This window comes from Juglans regia, chromosome 6 (genome assembly GCF_001411555.2).
Source record: "Juglans regia cultivar Chandler chromosome 6, Walnut 2.0, whole genome shotgun sequence".
Classification (NCBI taxonomy): domain Eukaryota; kingdom Viridiplantae; phylum Streptophyta; class Magnoliopsida; order Fagales; family Juglandaceae; genus Juglans; species Juglans regia.
This window is the reverse complement of record NC_049906.1, coordinates 85,591-104,751: the sequence shown is the minus strand read 5'-3', so window position 1 is coordinate 104,751 and position 19,161 is coordinate 85,591. Positions and strand designations below refer to the sequence as shown.

The 19,161-nt window shown below is 39.0% G+C and overlaps 1 protein-coding gene across 1 annotated transcript; it reads left to right on the top strand.

Annotated features, from left to right (window-relative positions):
* Positions 1 to 10,825: 10,825 nt before the first annotated feature.
* Positions 10,826 to 15,229, top strand: LOC109020107 (pyruvate kinase, cytosolic isozyme-like). Its single transcript, XM_019002543.2, has 4 exons — positions 10,826 to 11,049; positions 11,262 to 11,541; positions 13,222 to 13,683; positions 14,161 to 15,229. The coding sequence occupies exons 2-4, from the start codon at positions 11,284 to 11,286 to the stop codon at positions 14,971 to 14,973; spliced, it is 1,533 nt and encodes a 510-aa protein (XP_018858088.1). The 5' UTR covers positions 10,826 to 11,049; positions 11,262 to 11,283; the 3' UTR covers positions 14,974 to 15,229.
* The last annotated feature ends 3,932 nt before the right edge of the window (positions 15,230 to 19,161 follow it).

Here is a 19,161-nt window from a genome sequence, read left to right as displayed (position 1 = left end):
TGGATTGATTTCAAGTATGAGAGACTTCTTTTATTTTGCTTCTAGTGTGGAGCTATAAATCATGTTCATAAAGGATGCTTAGTGGAAAAAAACAGACTGATGAACAAGGATTTAGTTCCTTCTCAATATGGTCAATGGTTGAGAGCTACTACCTTTAACTTAATGGGAATTGGTGATAAGAGAGAATGGGGAAAATGAAACAAACCAATAAAATATCCACAAAACTATGGAGAGGGTCAAACTGAGAATCCGTTTGACTAAACAGATGGCACAATTACACACTGATGAGGAACTTCTTGAATCTACTACTGAACAGCAAACTGAGAATCCGTCCCAAGACTTTAATTCTGCAGACAAAGGAAAAAAAACATTGTACATCTTGAATTAGTACACCAAAAGGACACTAATGATATACAGATGCTGCCTTCTCAAGTGGAAGATTATCAAGAAGCAAACATGTCTACAAGAAAAGCAAACAACAACATGAACAAATCTGTGGAACAAGTAGACATACCTTCAAAGCCATTGGGATGGAACCCTCGAACAGTTAATGAACTTCATTTTATGGTGAAGCAAAAGAGCTCACAAATCCTCTTTCTTATTGAAACTAAAAGCACAAGAGAGAGGATTGAAAATATCAAGAACAAGTTAGGTTTTGATAGAAGTTTTGTTGTAAATAATAGAGGGGCTAGAGGGGGGTTGGCAATGATGTGGAAATCTACTTTTGATATTGAGGTGGAGAATTACACATGCTCACACATTTTTGTCAATGTTTCAGATCCTCTTTGGGGGAAGGTTTTGACACTCACTGGTTTTTATGGGGATCCAATTACTGCCAAGAGAGATGGGAGTTGGCAACTTTTGAGGATGTTGCAACCAAATGATGATGGTCCATGGCTATGTATAGGGGACTTCAATGAACTACTTTATCAACATGAGAAGTATGGTGGTCCTTTAAGACCTTTATCTCAAATGAAAGCCTTCAGACAAGTGCTCCAAGACACTGGACTGAATGATGTGGGATATATTGATACTAAATACACATGGGCAAATAATAGAGAGGGTTCTGATTTTACAAAAGAAAGGCTAGCCTAATAAAAATTCGATACCCGCCAAAATAAAAATTTGGGCCCGTAATCTTTTTCAAAAATTACTCGTTAGTCTCAAATAAGCTTTTCATACGTATAAACCCAAAATTCTTTAGAATGCGGCTTGATGCTAGGCCTGGGTGTTACACAGAGAGAGAGAGAGAGAGAGAGAGAGAGAGAGAGAGAGAGAGAGAGAGAGGAATTTTTGAGAGAATCAGAGAAGGGGGAAGATATGGGAAGGTAAAGGAAGAGGTGGAGGGAAGAAAAAGAAGAAAAAAATGATGGGCTGGGCCATTACAGTACCATTTACAAGCCCAATCTTATTCTTGGCAAGCAGGGCCTGGAGGGGCAAATTCATCCCTAACGGGCTGAGACTGATCCACCTCACAAAGACCCGAGAGGCCCAACAAGAACAATTTTGGGGTCGACAATGCAGACGCATCTGAGGTCTAGATTCGCATAGGAGGATGAGATAGCCTACCTACAGAACATAAGCCACACAACTGTTAAATGATCTGATATGGGATCGCATATTGGCACTAGACCACTAACAATAAAAGTAGAATATAAGGGCTTACTGGCAGAACTCGCCATAGCAAAGGCACTAGGCACGACATAAGTGAAAGTGAAGGCATACTCCCAAGTGTTAGTGAGAAAAGTGAAAAACTCCAGCTTTATCTACGATGAGCATGTGAAGAACGTGACTATTTCTAGAGTTTCACCATCGAGAAAATTCCATAATAGGGCAAATGGAAAGCAAACTGGTTAGCACGAGCTGCATCAGACATGGACAATGACGCACTTCCATGGGCAGTGGCCGCCAAAACATTAGAGACTCCCTCCGCTGGGCTTGAAGTCTCAAAACTGGGTGAGAAAGTACCTGAATGGGCGCATGAGATAACTTGATTCTTAATCACCTGGGAGCTGCCAAGTGAAAAAGACGAGGCAAGGAAGGTGAAGAATAAGGTGGCTCGATTCATCCTCCTGGATGGAAAAGTGTACAAATGATGCACATGAGGATTCTCCTCTCCCTCCCCTAGGTGTATCTCTCAGGAAGAAGCCTAGTATGTAATGACAGAGATACATAAAAGAATATGTGGGAACAACTTAGGCGGAAGGACTCTGGCGGGAAACGTAATAAGGGCTGGTTATTATTGGCCCTGAGCCCTCAAAGATGCGGTACGATTTTTCAGGAAATATGCGAAGTGCCAAATGCATGCACCGATTCCATATTGTCTATCCGAGCATTTAACATTGATTACTTCCCCATGACCCTTCACGCAATGGGGACTGGACATCGTAGGACCCATGCACTTGATAAAAGGAGGTGTGAAGTTCATCATATTAGTGGTGGACTACTTCATGAGGTGGGTGAAAGCAAATCCTTTCGTGATGATAATGGCTACCAGCGTCACTAGATTTTTATGGAAGGCCATAGTATGTCGGCTTGGCATACCTCAAATCATCATTACGGATAACAGGCAACAATTTGACTCCAACCACTATCGAGATTGGTATGCGGAGTAGACCTTTTTCAAACGAATATGTTTCTGGCCAGACAAATTCAAAGAAAACCCCTTGTCATCCAAGACGAACCCCATATGACCCAGACAGGAAACTCTTATCGAACGGCCTTGTTGAGAATTTCCAAATGCAGCCCGACATGAAGAAGAATCTTTTGAACCAATCCTTAACATGGAAAAGCGAGGTTCCAGGTGGGCTACCCGATAGTTGGTGCTGTGATACGCCATATTTATGTGTAATTTAAGTAAGTAAATTATTTAATTAATTAAGATTATGGACTTTCTTGTTTTAAATTTTACATGATTTATGTGGTATTATTTTAAGATTTTTAACTGTTAATTTAATGTGTTTGTTCATTATTTAAATTTTTCTTTACTTTAAATTGGTTTAATGTTAGATTTTAAAATTATTGTGTTGTTGGATTTTTATTATTATTTTATTTTAGCTAATTACTGCATTTAAATTATTTTATTCAACTTACTGTTTTGGAATTCTTTTTGTTGGATCAATTTTGTGATCCAAGTTGTGAGAACTGAACCTCATTTATTTCCCTCACTTTTTCTTTTTCTCTCTTTTTCTTTTCATTCTTCTCTTCTTCTTCCCTTGATTTTTCTTTCTCCCACACGCGTGACACCCCTCCCTTCTCTCCCGTTCATTTTCTTCTTCCACCCACAGCGCCACCGTACGTCGCCCGTTATCGTCACCGCCCTTCCCATTCTCTTCCCCTCCGGCCATCGACCACCCCCTCTATTTTTAGCTTCTCCCTCGCCGTCGTTAGCCCCCACGCGCAGCTTCAAGCCGCGACACCCTTTGTGCTCTAGCATCGCCGTTACGCCACCATCGGCCACCATACTTTCACCACAACACCGGCGGCCTCCCAGCTACCTAACTCACCCATGCTTAGTTCCAATCTGCCATCGGTGAAACCCCTCCATCTCCATTTATGATTTGGGTGTTTTAGCCTCCAACCGCTACCCACGCCACCACCCACGGCCAACGACCACCAATACTAGCCTCACCAACACCTTTAAACTATTCTCTAGCCATTCCAAGTCTTAGTTTGTCCCCATTCGAAATTGGATTTTTGAGACCCACGACCATAGTCCAAAATACACTATTTCGTTGTTGTGGTGCTACTTCTAGTATCTCCATGATCATTCAAAAGTTAGATTATAACAGTGTAAGTATTTTCCCAAAAAACTTTTGAGATTTAAATGTATTTTTGCACTAACTCATATTTACTGTGAACTGGTTGATTGTACCGGACTGAGTCCGAGAAGTAAGGGGGGGTCGGTTGGATTGGAGGATGGAGTTGTTGTGTGATTAGATTATGCGGGGATTTGTTGGCGGTTGAATATTTGTTTCATGTCTTGTACATTGCATAATTGCACGCATATTCATGTTTGTAAATGAAAGCTGAGTTTTCGCATAATTGCATACATGTTCATGTGTATATTTGAAAAACTGTGTTTTCATGTGAGAGATGATTTTGAGTATGTTTGAAATGATTTGATTGAATGGTATGAGAGAAAGGAAAAGAGACTGTAGGGATGGTGCTAAGTAGGGATGGTGGTATAGTCCCACTTGTGATTCTCTCCTACGGTGCATGCGATAGGGATGGTGGTATAGTCCCGCCTATGGTGCACTTGGTAGGGATGGTGGTAGAGTCCCGCATGTGATTCCCACCTACAGTGCTCTAATAGGTACCTCTTGCGTGAAAAGGAACTGTAGGGATGGTGGTAAGCAGGGATGGTGGTATAGTCCTGCCTACAATGCACGCGGTAGGGATGGTGATATAGTTTCGCCTGTGATTCCCGCCTACGATGCATGCGGTAGAGATGGTGGCAAGCAGGGATGGTGGTAGAGTCCTGCCTACGGTGTCTAATGAATGATTATGTTAGATCATTTTCTGGGAAAATGACAGATTTTATTCATGGATATGTTTTGGGCCAAATGGGATTTTGGCATGCGTTGGAAATATTCATTTTCAGGGAAAATGATGTTTTGGGTCTAATGCAGATTTCATCATATGCATGCATAATTGTTGGTTGCATTAATGCATTTTTATCTCGTGGGTTGTTTGGATTATTACTTATTTGCGGTACCCTTTTTTGGTATCACAGATTTTGATGCAAATGATGCTGATGTTGAGCCTGAGATTTTAGCTCCGCCGAAGGAGTGATATGAGATCACTCGTTTATGTGTTCGGTCTTTGTATTATATTTTTTGGGATAATTGTATCACTTTTTTTAAACGTTTTATTTAAGTAAATTTGTATTAAACAATTTTGGTACTTAGTCGACTTACTTAAATTCTCCACTGCTTTGTTTATTGTACATTGTTGCATGTACACACATTTGACACTTACCGTTGGGATACGTGACCGTGTTGTCATCATCCGGGCGTCTCGATTCTCGAATTTCCGTACGTGGGGGTCGAGGGCGCCATAGGTGCAAGTATAAAAGCTACACAAATTGCCATCATGGCACCGTATCACGTGTGTGAAGAAAATTTCCTGGTAGTTAGGTCAGGGTAATCTTCATCCTTAGCACTCAAGATCAGGCACCATATGACATAACATGACAATAGAATTGTCCATGCGTTAGAATGAAATTGCGGCGGGGCCAATGCGATGTAGTCCAAGACATCCTATAAGGAAGTCACAGGCCATTCAAGAACATGAAGGGTTATAGTGTGACATTTTCAGCGAACCCCTCCAAGTTGATGACCCCATGGCAAGCTCCCGAAACTTCTAAAACAACGAAATTAGGCACTCCGAAGGAATTTCGCACTGTGTCCAGATCCGACGAAGTACTGGTCGCGTACTAGTGGTATCCCTCGAAATGCTGAGGGCTATCCTGAGCAGAAGCCCTAGGGTTACGAGACAAGAAACGAGGAATTTTTTATACCATTAGCAACATAAGGAAAGTTCGGACGAAGAAAAGCTAGGGTTTTTAAAATAAAAGGTAATAATGGATAGAGAATAGTAAGAAATAAGTAATAAAATGTGGGACTTTGAGTTTAAATAAGAGGGTAGTGTCAATTGGACGACTTCTAGTAAGAGAGTGACAATTGTCACCAGAGAGGAAACGTGGGGGGAAAATCCCACGTTCCCCTGCATGAAGGGACATGGGAGCCAAGCCATCACATGTTACCTTAGATGTGGGGAATGTGTACCACCCACAGACAATGAGCACAGGTGGTTGAAACGTCGCGAGGTGGGTAATTAAAAAAGAATTTCCATCGCACCCATACAGTAAGAATTCAAGGGATAACTGAAGGGGCAGATTCATCCCCCAATTGGTTAGGCCTGATCCACCTCACAAAGACCTTGGAGGCCTAACAGGATGATGAGATAGCATAAAATGACATGATATGAGATCGTAGGCAGGATATTCTGGCAGAAGATTTTGTCCCTGGTAGGAGCAGCCAAATTAAATGCGACAAAACACCTTAGAGAGAGGTCGCACCTCACATCTTGCCATGAGAGACACGACCCTAGGTACTAACGAGAGTAACCAAATTAAATGTGATGACATGACACCCAAAATAGAGGATGAACACCCCAAACATAGATGAGATGGAGGCCCAACATCGATAGGGGAATATATAAAGCCTAAATACAAGTAAAACTCAAACTCAATGTTTTACTAAAAAATCTCTCCAAGAGATATATTAACTTAATCATCGGAGGTGTTACCAACCTACCAAGCTCTTGTATTTCTAATGTTGCAGGTTGATTAAATCTGCTAGCAAGGCCGCAAAACATGTCCTTAACAAGGCCATTTGCATCGATCTGCCCTGTGTGCAATAGTAGTCTCTAATGAGAATTTGAGTAATAAGGATTGTACCAAGTGAATCTCTATTCCGTAAGAAAAATGGAAGAGGAGGACGCCATCAAATGGAGATAAAGCCATCAGGAGAAAAATGCTCGTAATAAAGTTATATGTTGATATTGCAAGAAGCAATAAAAGTAGATGACTTTATTACGTAAGCGCCCAATTCCATCGTGAACTTGTGTTGGCTGTTAGAGCATTCTCATATGGTTTTCTAAAACATGTTTTTTTTCTAAATTATAGGGTTTGTATTTGGGGTTTTTCCCAAATACACGCTCCATCCGGTTCCCCATTTTAGGGCTTGCTATCGGGATGCTACAGTGGCTCCCCATATATGGGGAACCACTGTACATCCTAATCCTCCCTTTCAGTTTCATCTCATGCCAACGCCCCGCTAGTTCGAACCTCCTTGCTATGATAGTCATTTGCCTTCCCATCCGGCAGCCCCTCCATCGTCATCTCCGATAAGACCCACGCAACACACGGTCTCTCTCTCTCTCTCTCTCTCTCTCTCTCTCTCTCTCTCTCTCTCTCTCTCTCTCGTAATGGGATGCTCTATGCCGACTTATCTTTTTCCTAACATACACCTTACATGCTTCATTGTTTACATTCATCAATGTCGTGCTTTATCTGTGATTTAACGTTGTGATTACTCTATCATTTATCAATGTTGAGCCGTGCTTTACTCAATTATGTTGGGTCTGACTTTACACCTTCCCTTGGCTTGTGATTTACGAATTTGGGTGTTCTGCTACTCGAACCTATAGTACCAACTCTAACCTCTCTGTTCTACAAAATTGGGGCTCTGATTTTCCCTATTGGTCTCTCACGATCTGTTTAAGGTTTGCCATTTGGGTCTGTGATTTGCATCCTTATTGAAGATGTTGATTTTGCAGTCTATGAGTTTACTCTAACTCTTTGTGATTTCGTTGCTCAATTTGGTCTTTAATTTGAAAGCCACTTTGATGCATTCATTATCTCTGTTGGGAATTATTTTTCATGCTTTCATTTTCACAAAGTATACTTGCCATTTGGGTTTGTAATTTTGCATCCCTATTGTTTTGATTTTGCAGGCTGTGAGTTTGCTCTAACTCTTTGTGATTCTGCTGCTCAGTTTGGTCTTTAATTTGATAGCCAAGTTGATGCATTCATTATTTTTGTTGGGAATTATTTTTCATGCTCACTTTTTCACTTGAAATACTTGCCATTTGGGGCTGTGATTTTTCACCTGAAATACTTTCTATTCGGGGCTGTGATTTTGCTCTTTTACTTTGTGTAACTGCTGCTCACTTTGCTCTTGTTTTTGTTAGCCACATTGATGCACCTAACTACCTTTGTTGGCAATTAATTTTCATGCTCAGTTTTTCACTTGAAGTACTTGCCATTTGATAGTCATTTTTCACTTGAAATACTTGCCATTTGGGGCTATATTTTGCATGCCTATTTCACCTTAATGCATGCTCTGATTTTGCTCTTCTACTTTGTGTAACTGCTACTAAGTTTGGTATTTTTTTTGTTAGCTACGTTGATGCACCTAACTACCTTTGTTGGCAATTAAATGTTGCGGTTAACTTTTACATAGAAGATAAATCGAGTCCATGTTGAATACAAAGAAATGGCAGACGACTCATATGAAATCTCATTCAATAGATTCGAGAGATATACTGGATTTTTTACAAAATAATCGTGAAAAAGGCTTTCGTGCCCTTGGATATGATCGTGGCGAATAAACTTACAATATTGGCGATTGCCACGATTCATCGATTAAGATCCGACATCGTCATTAAGAACAACATTCAACTTATCTTCTGATGATAAGTTAAGCATCAATTTGCGAAAGAACGAACGAGGCATTTAATGAAGGGAGTGGAAGATGAGGCCGGAATAACAAATTTCAGTTTTTAGATGAAATCAGACTTAGGTTCCTCAGAATGTGAGTGAATGGAAGCAAAAACCCTATTTATATAGAAAAAAGTTACTATTACATATTTGACAAAAAATGTTACCGTTAAAGAAAAGACAAAAAATTTTACTGTTGGAGAAAAGATAAAAAATGTTATCATTGGAAAAATGGCAAAAAATTTTAACATTGGAGAAATGATAAAAAATGTTACCATTAGAGAAAGGACAAAAAATATTATCATTGTCAAGCGGAAAAAATGTGTTATCGCTAGAGAAAGGGAAAAAAATATTACCGTTATATAAAAGGACAAAAAATGTTATCGTTAGACAAATGAAAATCAAATATTACCGTTATATATGCGGACAAAATCATTTTAAAAAATATAATCATGTTGGAAAATACACATTAAAAAAATTATTATTTTTAATATTGATAATAGTTTGAACTATTATTGTACATAGGGAAAAAAATCGAATAAGTATTTACAAAACTAGTAGAATGTGATATTAGAAAATAAGAGAAAAAGATAAAAGAATTAATAGTTAAGAATGGAGATGAAAGTGAGAAAAAATTAATAAAGAAATAATAGAAGAATATTATTTTAATAGAATAAAAAAATGATAGGTAATGAGATGTATGAGATTTTTTAAAAATGAATAATAAAATTATAGAAAATGTCATTTCTAACAAAAATTCAGGGTGCGTTTGGAACTTAAACCACTCTCAATTCATCTCAACTAATCATTACAACTTTTTCAAATCCCAACACAAAATATAATAAATAATTCAACTTTTTCAAATTCCAAAATAATAATAATATTAAAAAATAATATTCTAACAATATTTTATCATCTCAATTCAACTCAACTCAACTCACTTTAACATTCAAACACAACTTTAGAAAAAAATTTAAAAAAATTCGAAGGGAATGTTCTTACACGAGGAGGCATATTCCAGCGTAAATCTTCAGATTCCATTCCATGCACTCGAAAAGTCTTGTACGAAAACTAGAGTTAGGGTTGGTAGTTAGAAGAGAAATAATATATATAAGTTTTTAAATACATAAATTTTAATTATAAAAAAAGAATTTTATTATAAAAAAATATAAAAATTCATTTTTTTAAGGGATTTATATTGTTACAAAATATTTGTATATTTAAAATTGATACCTAATATTACTCTATTTAGAAATCAGGCTATTTCTTTAGGGGGAAAACAGAAAGAGAGAAATTAATAAAAGAGATTGGTGTACTGTAAATCTAACTTTTGGCCTCTCAGAACGAAGAAGAAAGCCTGACACGCGAGATCTGGCCTCGTATTTATAATCTATCTTAATTTATCTCAATTCAACTTAACTTATCTTATTATTATTTATTATTATTTAAAAATTTTATTATTATTCATAATTTATTTTATTATTATTTACAATCCATCTTAATTCATATTCGAATTCAAATAATACATAAGAGGATGGAATTTTATTTTTTTTATTATTAATAAAGTATGTTGCAGACAGCAGTATTTAATACGTGTGGAGTCTGTGGACCACGAGAAAACCAGGCGCACGCAGAAAAAGACCCGAAAGTGAGAATGCAGGAATTGAAAGTAGACACAGCGACCGAATTATTAATTTATGAAATTGCAAGAAGGTTTGGGAATGAGAAATGCTTTGGGTCCCAAAGCATAATAACAATGCTTTGCTTCCAGTTTTTATTATAATAATAACAATAATAATTTCCCCTCAAAATAGAGAAAAAAAAGAGTTCGGATAAAGAATATAATGGGTAATATTCCCGTGAGAAGCGGTGAGCTTTTCGGTTACACTACATTTATCTAAAGTTGATAATATTATTTGGTCAAATATTTTTTGATGTGATACCATTACAGGTCCCATAATTTATTAAAAATATAAATATAAAAAGAGTAAAAGAAATTTTAGAAGTTAATTTTTTTTATATTTTTAAAATTTTTAAATACTCTTTTAATTTAAATATATTTTATTTATTTTTAATAAATTATGTAGCACTATGCCATCTAAATCGTAAATTTTAAACGGCATATAAATTATACTTGTTGAATGGTCTTATTTATTTTTAAAGATGAATTAAGATAAAAGTTAAAAATAAAATAAAATATTACTAAAATATATTTTTTAATTTTATTTTTTTGAAAATTTAAAAATTTTTAAAAAATAATAATTAAATAAAATAAGATGAGATGAATTAAAAAAAAAAATATTACTCTCGCCGACGGTTGGATCTGGTTGATTTCGAAAAAAAAAAAAATATTTCGTAATCGGCTCGCAAATTGTGAATGTTGTTTTTAATATTTAAAGGAATAAAAAAATGAATTGAAAAAAAAAAAAAAAATTTAACCCACCGTCTCGTACTACAACCGGTGTAGCACTGCTCATTGAGAAATAATCGTGAAAACAAACTATTATACCCTTTCCCACAGGCTACCTACACCCACAGTTTTTATTGAATCCCATCAACTCCGCACCACACGCGGCACATAAAAACAAAAGTCGAAAGTCGAAAGTCGAAACTTCGAAAGTCCCAGAAGCCACACACGAGAGAGAGGGATAGAGAGAGAGGTAGGTGGCGGCTGAGCCTGGGCGAGAAGAAGAATAGGCGTGGTTTTGCATTTGCTAGCCGATTACGCACGCACCCACCCACGAGTTCCGTTGGGTTTAACCGTAAGTCAGATGAATCTCTCCTCCCACCGCACAAACCCACACCCACTCAACCCCAACTTCCATAAAACAACCACTTTTAACAGCCTACACTCCACTCCTGTGGTTTCTGATCTGACTTTAAGATCGCTTTGTCTTCCTTTTATCTTTTATTCTTCTCTGATTCACCTCTGATTTATTTTCTTCTCTGTCTTGTGAATTTATCTGAAAAAAAGTGAATACTTTGATTAAGAAAAAATGGCGAACATCGACATTGAGGGAATACTCAAGGAGCTCCCGAACGATGGTCGTGTCCCCAAGACCAAGATCGTGTGCACTCTCGGTCCCGCATCTCGGTCGGTGCCCATGCTGGAGAAGCTTCTCAGGGCCGGTATGAACGTCGCCCGCTTCAATTTCTCCCATGGAACTCACGAGTACCATCAGGAGACCCTCGACAATCTCAGGATTGCCATGCACAACACTGAGATTCTCTCCGCCGTCATGCTCGATACCAAGGTTCTCCCTTTTTCAACTTTCTTGATTGCCCCCTTCATTTATTTATTTATTATTATTATTTTGCGAATCGAGTTTCTAAATATTCATCGATTCCTATCTGGTTTTCCTGATAGAGGGTACTATTGAGCTTGTATCTCTGACAAGAATGCTCAAATTGCTGTTTTACATTCATGTAGAAAGAAAGAAAAATACGCGAGGAAATATATACATTTGATCCATTGAACTGAATAAAATATTAGAAGACGATGAATTATTATTAAAAAATAAGTTCGAAACCATGGTTTTAAATCAGGATAATTATATCAAGATTATACGAAGTGTTTTTTTTAATTTATAATTACTTTGAGAAAGATATCTGCTTCGGATTTCTAATTTCCGGCCAACAGATTGAAGGGAAATACACAAGACAAGTTAGACAATATATAAGCATACGGAGTAGAAGGAATAACTAAAGAATATGATGTGCGTTGAATTTCTTAATGCCAATAGACATTATGAGTCATTCCGGGGCAAAACATATGTCTTTTCCTTTCTGATGAATACACATATATGTTGATTCCCTTGGTTATCAGGTCTAATCGTTCAGCATAATCACGTGTTATTATGCTTTTGGAAGAATCTGAAGTTGTGTCACCTTAAAACAAAGGGTTTGTGTAACCTCAAAATACATAAGCGCCAAATAGCTGCACACAATTCTTCCTTTTCATTCCATAATGAATGTTACTTTGATATATACACACAGTGACACATAGATACACACACGCATACGAATGTGTTGGGCTCAGATATGGGCGTCAGGTCTAGTCATCAGATATGTTTTAAGTCTTGGATTCTTTTGATTTCTTAATATTTCTTCCCATCTCCTCTTTTAGGACCCCGACTTGAGTGGTACCGAGTACCAACGCTAGGCAATGGCATTCTATAATGTGCAAGTTCTCTTGAGAATTAACGAAAGGTTGTGGATAAGCATTTAACTAGACATTTGGAATTGGAGTACTACATTCTGCCTCTAATAAAACCATCAGTTTTTCTAACAAGACGTGAAACTTGAGAGGGGGTTTTTTTATTTAAATTTTTTTTTCTGTTGGTGGATCAAGAATTTTAACTTTAAACGCTTAAAACTCCATATTTTTATAAATACACTCCATATATTAATTAATAATTTAATTTTTACTTAAAATTATCATTTCCCAACCATGGAGGATTATGGTGCTTACAGGTTTGTTGGGAATAATTGTAGAGTAAAATAATAGTTTGGAGATGAACAGTGACTAGTCAAATTTGGAGAAAGATAGAGATTTATTATAGCTCAAAAGTGGAGCTTTGGATGTTTGCCTAGTCCAATACGGTCCACTTTTGAGCTACCTAGCCAAATTTTGACTAGCCATAGGCATTTGGCTAGGCCAATGCCAGTGCTCGTCATTCTAAGTCAATCTATGCATTGAATGCTTGATATGTAATGTTTTGCAATCCCCAGGCAAAAATTCTCATATTATTCCTTTTTCAGCACTGAGTTTAATTTTGGATCCAGTAAAAATTGCTTAAATTTGTCTACAATAACTTCTCCATTTGTTTGCTACCTCTAAATATGTCTTACTTCTCCATTTACAAATTTAACTTGCTGAAAGTCCTGATCACTGGCTGATCTGCCTCGTATTTATGTTTCACTTTTCCTTGCAGGGACCTGAGATTCGAACTGGTTTTCTTAAGGATTCAAAACCTATTCAACTTAAAGAAGGTCAGGAAATCACTGTCACAACTGATTACAGCATCAAGGGGGATGAGGGGATGATCTCCATGAGCTACAAAAAGCTGGCCGAGGACTTAAAGCCTGGGAACACCATCTTGTGTGCAGATGGTACCATCACCCTCACGGTCTTGTCTTGCAATCGAGATGCTGGGACTGTGCGATGTCGTTGTGAGAATACTGCCATGCTGGGTGAGAGAAAAAATGTCAATCTTCCTGGTATTGTGGTGGATCTCCCAACTCTGACAGAGAAAGATAAGGAAGACATTCTGGAATGGGGTGTTCCCAATAAAATTGATATGATTGCTCTTTCATTTGTACGCAAGGGCTCAGATCTTGTTAATGTCCGTAAGGTTCTTGGGCCTCATGCCAAAAATATACAATTGATGTCGAAGGTGTGTTGTTTCCTTTCTATGTCAACTTTTCAAGTCGTTCATATGAAGATATTTAACCTGATAAAAATAAACCCCTTTTTTCTTGTAGTTATTACCTTTATCTTATATATGATTAATCTACAAAACCTGATTTCTCACCCTCTGAGCATGAGTTACCTCTCTATCAGCAAAAATATAAGTAGTGTGCAGGGGAAACTTCAAAATAAAAGGCTTGCTTTGACTTTCAAAAGAAGCAAGCTATTTTTTTATTATGTGGCATCTCATCTGGAAGCTTGTCCAAAAGCTATTCTCTCAATCTACATGTCTTTATGCAATCTTCTAATTTGCTTAGACACATGGTGGGTTCAGTGCAATGCTTGTTTGTTCTCCATGAATTTTGCTTTTCTTTCTTATCAAAGTGAGTTTTCGCTTGTTGCTGTACCTTATTAGTTTATGTCAATCAAGCGGTGATTGTTGTGGCTGCTGTGTTTTTCTCAGGTTGAGAACCAGGAGGGAGTAATAAATTTTGATGAGATATTGCGTGAGACCGACTCATTCATGGTTGCCCGTGGCGATCTTGGAATGGAGATTCCAGTTGAGAAAATTTTCTTGGCACAGAAAATGATGATATATAAGTGTAATCTTGTGGGCAAACCTGTTGTCACTGCTACTCAGATGCTTGAATCCATGATCAAGTCACCCCGGCCAACCCGTGCTGAAGCTACTGATGTGGCTAATGCTGTGCTTGATGGTACTGACTGTGTCATGCTTAGTGGAGAGAGTGCTGCTGGGGCTTACCCTGAAATAGCCGTGAAGATCATGGCTCGAATATGCATAGAAGCAGAATCATCCCTTGACTATGGGGTTATCTTTAAGGAGATGATTAGATCGACCCCACTTCCAATGAGCCCGTTGGAGAGCCTTGCTTCATCCGCTGTTAGGACTGCCAACAAGGCCAGAGCAAAACTCATTGTTGTGTTGACACGTGGAGGAACCACAGCCAAGTTGGTTGCCAAGTATAGGCCAGCTGTTCCAATCTTATCGGTAGTGGTTCCAGTTTTGACTACAGACTCGTTTGATTGGACCTGCAGTGACGAGACACCAGCAAGGCACAGCCTGATATACCGTGGATTGATTCCTCTACTAGCTGAAGGATCTGCCAAGGCCACTGATGCCGAGTCCACAGAGGTGATTTTGGAAGCTGCCCTGAAGTCTGCAACACAGAAGGGGTTGTGCAAGCCTGGTGATGCGGTGGTAGCACTTCACCGTATTGGAGCTGCCTCAGTTATTAAGATCTGTGTTGTAAAATAATATGGTATGCAGAATACAATGCTTGGCGTATGGTGGACTTAAGTTTTGCTTTTCTCTCATTTCTGCTTATGCTGTTTTTCCTCTTTTTCAAGCTATGTTGGAGGGTACCCTAAGTTGTCTTGGCTTGTTTTTCCTTTTAGTTAATGTAATGAAGTGCTCTACCAGTTGCTGGTAGAAATAAGAGACGGGGCTTCCTGTTTGATGCTTGGTGTTTGCACCGCGTCATTTTTTTTTAATGTTATTATTAGTTTTTTTTTTTTTTTGTGCGAGAAGTCTTATTATTTTTTTCTGGGTTTTCCTGTTTTTTCTTGTTGATAGTGTCACTGCCTGGCTTCAAAAAGATGAGTCCGTGACCTTAAAATAAGCGGGAATAATTTTGGTGCAACATATCCATTTCTAATCTAATGGTGCATCTGAGGCTGATTTCTCCTTGATGCTGTTTCATTGCTGAATTTTAAAGTGGAGAACTTGGGAATTAAGACCTAATTTTGTTTGTATCTATATTTTTCTACAAGCTTGGTTTCCCAGCTTGATTATTATTTTCTCAAGGACAGCTTGACTTTAGCATTCAATAAATTGAAATGTAAGAAGCGATGAGAAACGGTACTCTTCATTTTCCAACTTGATCTTGGTCATTGGCCAAATAGCTGAATTGGTAATTGGCACCTTGTAGGCACAATTTTGTTTCAACAACACTGTACATGACCATCTATATTGTGATTTCCTTGTGTCCTTAAATGCTCATAATTCTCTCGTTATTGCATCGTCCAAACTGCAATGACTTGAAGCCCTACCCAGGGTGATATGAGAGAAGCTCGGGAGTGTCCTCAAAGAATCGAATTTTATGAGAATTATCAGCCAAGTGGTGGATGGCATTTGCATGCAAAAGGGGAATTCATTTGAAGTATCAGAGGCTTGTTCTGGAGATACCGAAAAAATATATGAAAATATACATCTCTTTCGGCTGCCGAGCTTAATTTTGTTTGAAGGACCAGAGCTATATTGCCTTGGTTGATTTATCGTGGCAATAAATTTCCAAATTCCATGGGAGCTTTACTGCTTTGGTACAGAGCGAGTTTTTTATTTAATATTTTTCATAATTAAGCAACATCAATGCATCATCATGGCAGTTGAGCCCAGTACGAGCTGTTATCCCTCTTCAGCTTCTTCGGCGTCTCTGTAATGTTGGATTTTATCAACGGCACTTCCATTCCTGGCTTAGTAATGAATCCCTTCATTTCTTTTTATTGAGTCGAATCAAAAGCCAGTCGGCTGTCACGATGATCTTTTTATCCTTTTCAGCAATGTTTTTTGTTTTTTGTTTTTTTTTAATGATTGAATAGTGATCCGATGAAAAGTTGAAATAGATATTTTTTAGGAGTACGAGTCTCTTTTCTTTTAATAGTCTGAGTCAATTCGTCCTATTTTTCTTGATTTTATTTCTAGGCTAAATTCTTGATTTTATCTATTCCCTTATCTCTAGGGATGGGTTGAGCCCGGTCAATTATATTCTAATAGTCCCGCGATTCGTAAGGTCGATTTACTTAACAAGAAGGTCTTGAGAGTTTTCAAGTTAATAGTTTGCAGAACAAATAAACTTCGAAAATTGGTCCTTGGTTTTCTTGTTTGTTTTGTGCTAACAGTAAAGAGCTCGGCTTGGATAGATAGGTGGGAGATGTGCTCGACCGCAGTAGTGATGAGCATGGAGCTCGACTTGGGCAGGAGATGTACTCGACCACATGGTAGTGGCGAGCGTGGAACTCAACTTGGACGGAAAATGTACTTGACCGCAGTAGTGGCGAGTGTGGAGTTCAGCTTTGGCAGAAGATATACTCGATCGCATTAGATGCTAGCGTAGAGCTTGGTTTGGGCGAGAGATTAACTCGACCGTGATAGTGGCGAGCGTGGAGCTCGGCTTTGGCGGGAGATGTATTTGACCACATTAGGTGCGAGTGCGAGACTCGACCTTGGCGGGAGATATACTCGACTGCGTCAGTGGCGAGCATGGAGCTTGGCTTTGGCGAGAGATGTACTCGACTACGTTAGTAGTGAGTGTGGAGCTTGGCTTTGGCGGGAGATGTACTTGACCGCGTTAGGTGCGAGCGCGGAGCTCGGCTTGGGCGGGAGATGTACTCGACCGCGGTAGTGGCGAGCTCGACTTTGGCTAGAGATGTATTCGACAACATTAGGTGAGGGTGTGGGGCTTGGCCTTGGCAGGAGATATAATCAACCACATTAGCTGCTAGCGCAGAGCTCAACTTGGGCGGGAGATGTACTTGACTACGGTAGTGGCAAGCGTGAAGCTCAAATTTGGTGGAAGATGAACTATTAGGTGTGAGCGCAGGGCTAGGCCTTGGCAAGAGATGTACTCGACCAAGTTAGGTGCGAGTGTAGGGTTCAACTTGGGCTGGAGATGTGCTCGACCGCGATAGTGACAAGCATGCAGCTCGGCTTTGGTGGGAAATGTACTCGACTGCGGAAGTAGCGAGTGTGGAGCTCAACTTTGGCGGAAAATGTACTCGACCGCATTAGGAGAGAGCACGGGGCTTGGCCTTGGTGGATGTACTTGAGTGCGGAGCTCGGTTTTGAGTTTGTTTGTTTGTATGGATGTTTGCCTGAGAGATTGTTTATTGTTGCCGAATAGTGCATATTTCCATGATTAGTTTTTTGTGTATATTTCCATGATCGTTTTTGCTATTGTTGGTAGTAGTGGATTTTCTGTCCTTTGGTATAAATCTTCGTTTGATGTTCCTATTTTGGGGTTGATGTTATAGTTTGCTTGTAGTAACTCGCGCTTAAGTGGTTAGGAAGCCCGTCGATTTCCTGAGTCCATATTAGGCGGTTGCCGAGCCTGTCGATTTGTTCTTGAAGGAAACTTGTGCAAGGCGATTGTGGATCTCGGTGGCTCATTCCCGAAGGTAACCAACCCGCTGGTGACGGTTGTGCACAAGTGTAAACACTTGGCATTTGTTGGACTTGTCATTGGTGCTTGGGGGTCACAAGGTTTTCTGACTTGTGCGCCCATTTGGTTACCGTGAGTTTTTGGACTCTTCATTAGTGTTTCAGGGGATGCTCAACCACACTATTGTGGCAGGAGGCTGTATTCAATTGTGTTGTTGTGGCGTGAGGTGAAGTTTGCTCGTCCTGAGAGGTTTTCACAAAAAACCAAATAGGTAAGGGTAATACAAATTACAAGTTTGAGATTTGTAAACCTGAGTCATTTCCCTAGAGCGTGATGAAGGCTTGGGGGTGCTCGTGATACCGAGCAATCTATTTTGATGAAGACGGATTAAGATGCCCAAAAGGGGCTTTGTACGCGATGTTCTACACTGCGTGGGTGATTTTCAGCAAAGTACATTCATGGGTTGTGTTGCCTTTGGGATTCTCATGGAATGTCGAGGAGTTTTGTGGGGAACCTCCAAAAATCAAAATTGTTAGTAGAAAAATGAACTTTACCGTGCATGGCACGGGCGCCACCTCCGTGGATATGGGTGGTTGAGGACCACCCTAGCGGGGGTAGAGGGCGCCAACGATCCACGTGGTGGCTGTTGACGCCTCTGTTGAGCCCGTGGCGGGTTGGGCCGAGTGGCCCTTCCATGTGGACTACGCACTTTAAGTGTACAGTGCATGTGGCGAGAGTCTCTCTTTGTGTGGCATGTTGGGGGCACTTTTAAGTCCAAAGTGCATGTCCCACTTTGAGTCGTCGCCTTTTAATTTTCAAGCGGCGATATTTATAAAAATAAGAGGTGTAAGGTTGAGAGCACTATCTTAGGTGAGTTCAATCTGCTCGTTCGGGGATGATTTTGTATGCTAGAAAATCTTCATTCTCCCACTCCCGGTGTAGAAAATAATCGTATCTCACAAACGACGCTAACTGTTAATACTTAAATTTGCATAACAGATCGAAATGGAGAAAATAATTATTTTCGGCCTATGGGTTGTTTGGGGGGCAAAATCTACTTTAATGAGTGATTTTACAGTCTCTCATGACTTTACGTATCTTTCAATACAATGGAGAAATTTAGAGAAAATCTTTTAGAGTTATTATGTGTGGTGGGGTTTGGGCGTAGGGAGTTTCTCTAAAGAGCCTGTTAGATATGTGGGATCTCCGCTTTATATAGAGGTATATTTTCTTAAAGTGATTGAGTCTAACTTATCTTGTGAATCCCATTCATTTTAGGAGACCGA

Coding starts and splice junctions, on each gene's coding strand:
- LOC109020107 (XM_019002543.2), top strand. CDS start 11,284: ATGGCGAACATCGACATTGAGGGAATACTCAAGGAGCTCCCGAACGAT. Junction 11,542..13,221: donor CCGTCATGCTCGATACCAAG/GTTCTCCCTTTT, acceptor TTTTCCTTGCAG/GGACCTGAGATTCGAACTGG. Junction 13,684..14,160: donor ATATACAATTGATGTCGAAG/GTGTGTTGTTTC, acceptor TGTTTTTCTCAG/GTTGAGAACCAGGAGGGAGT.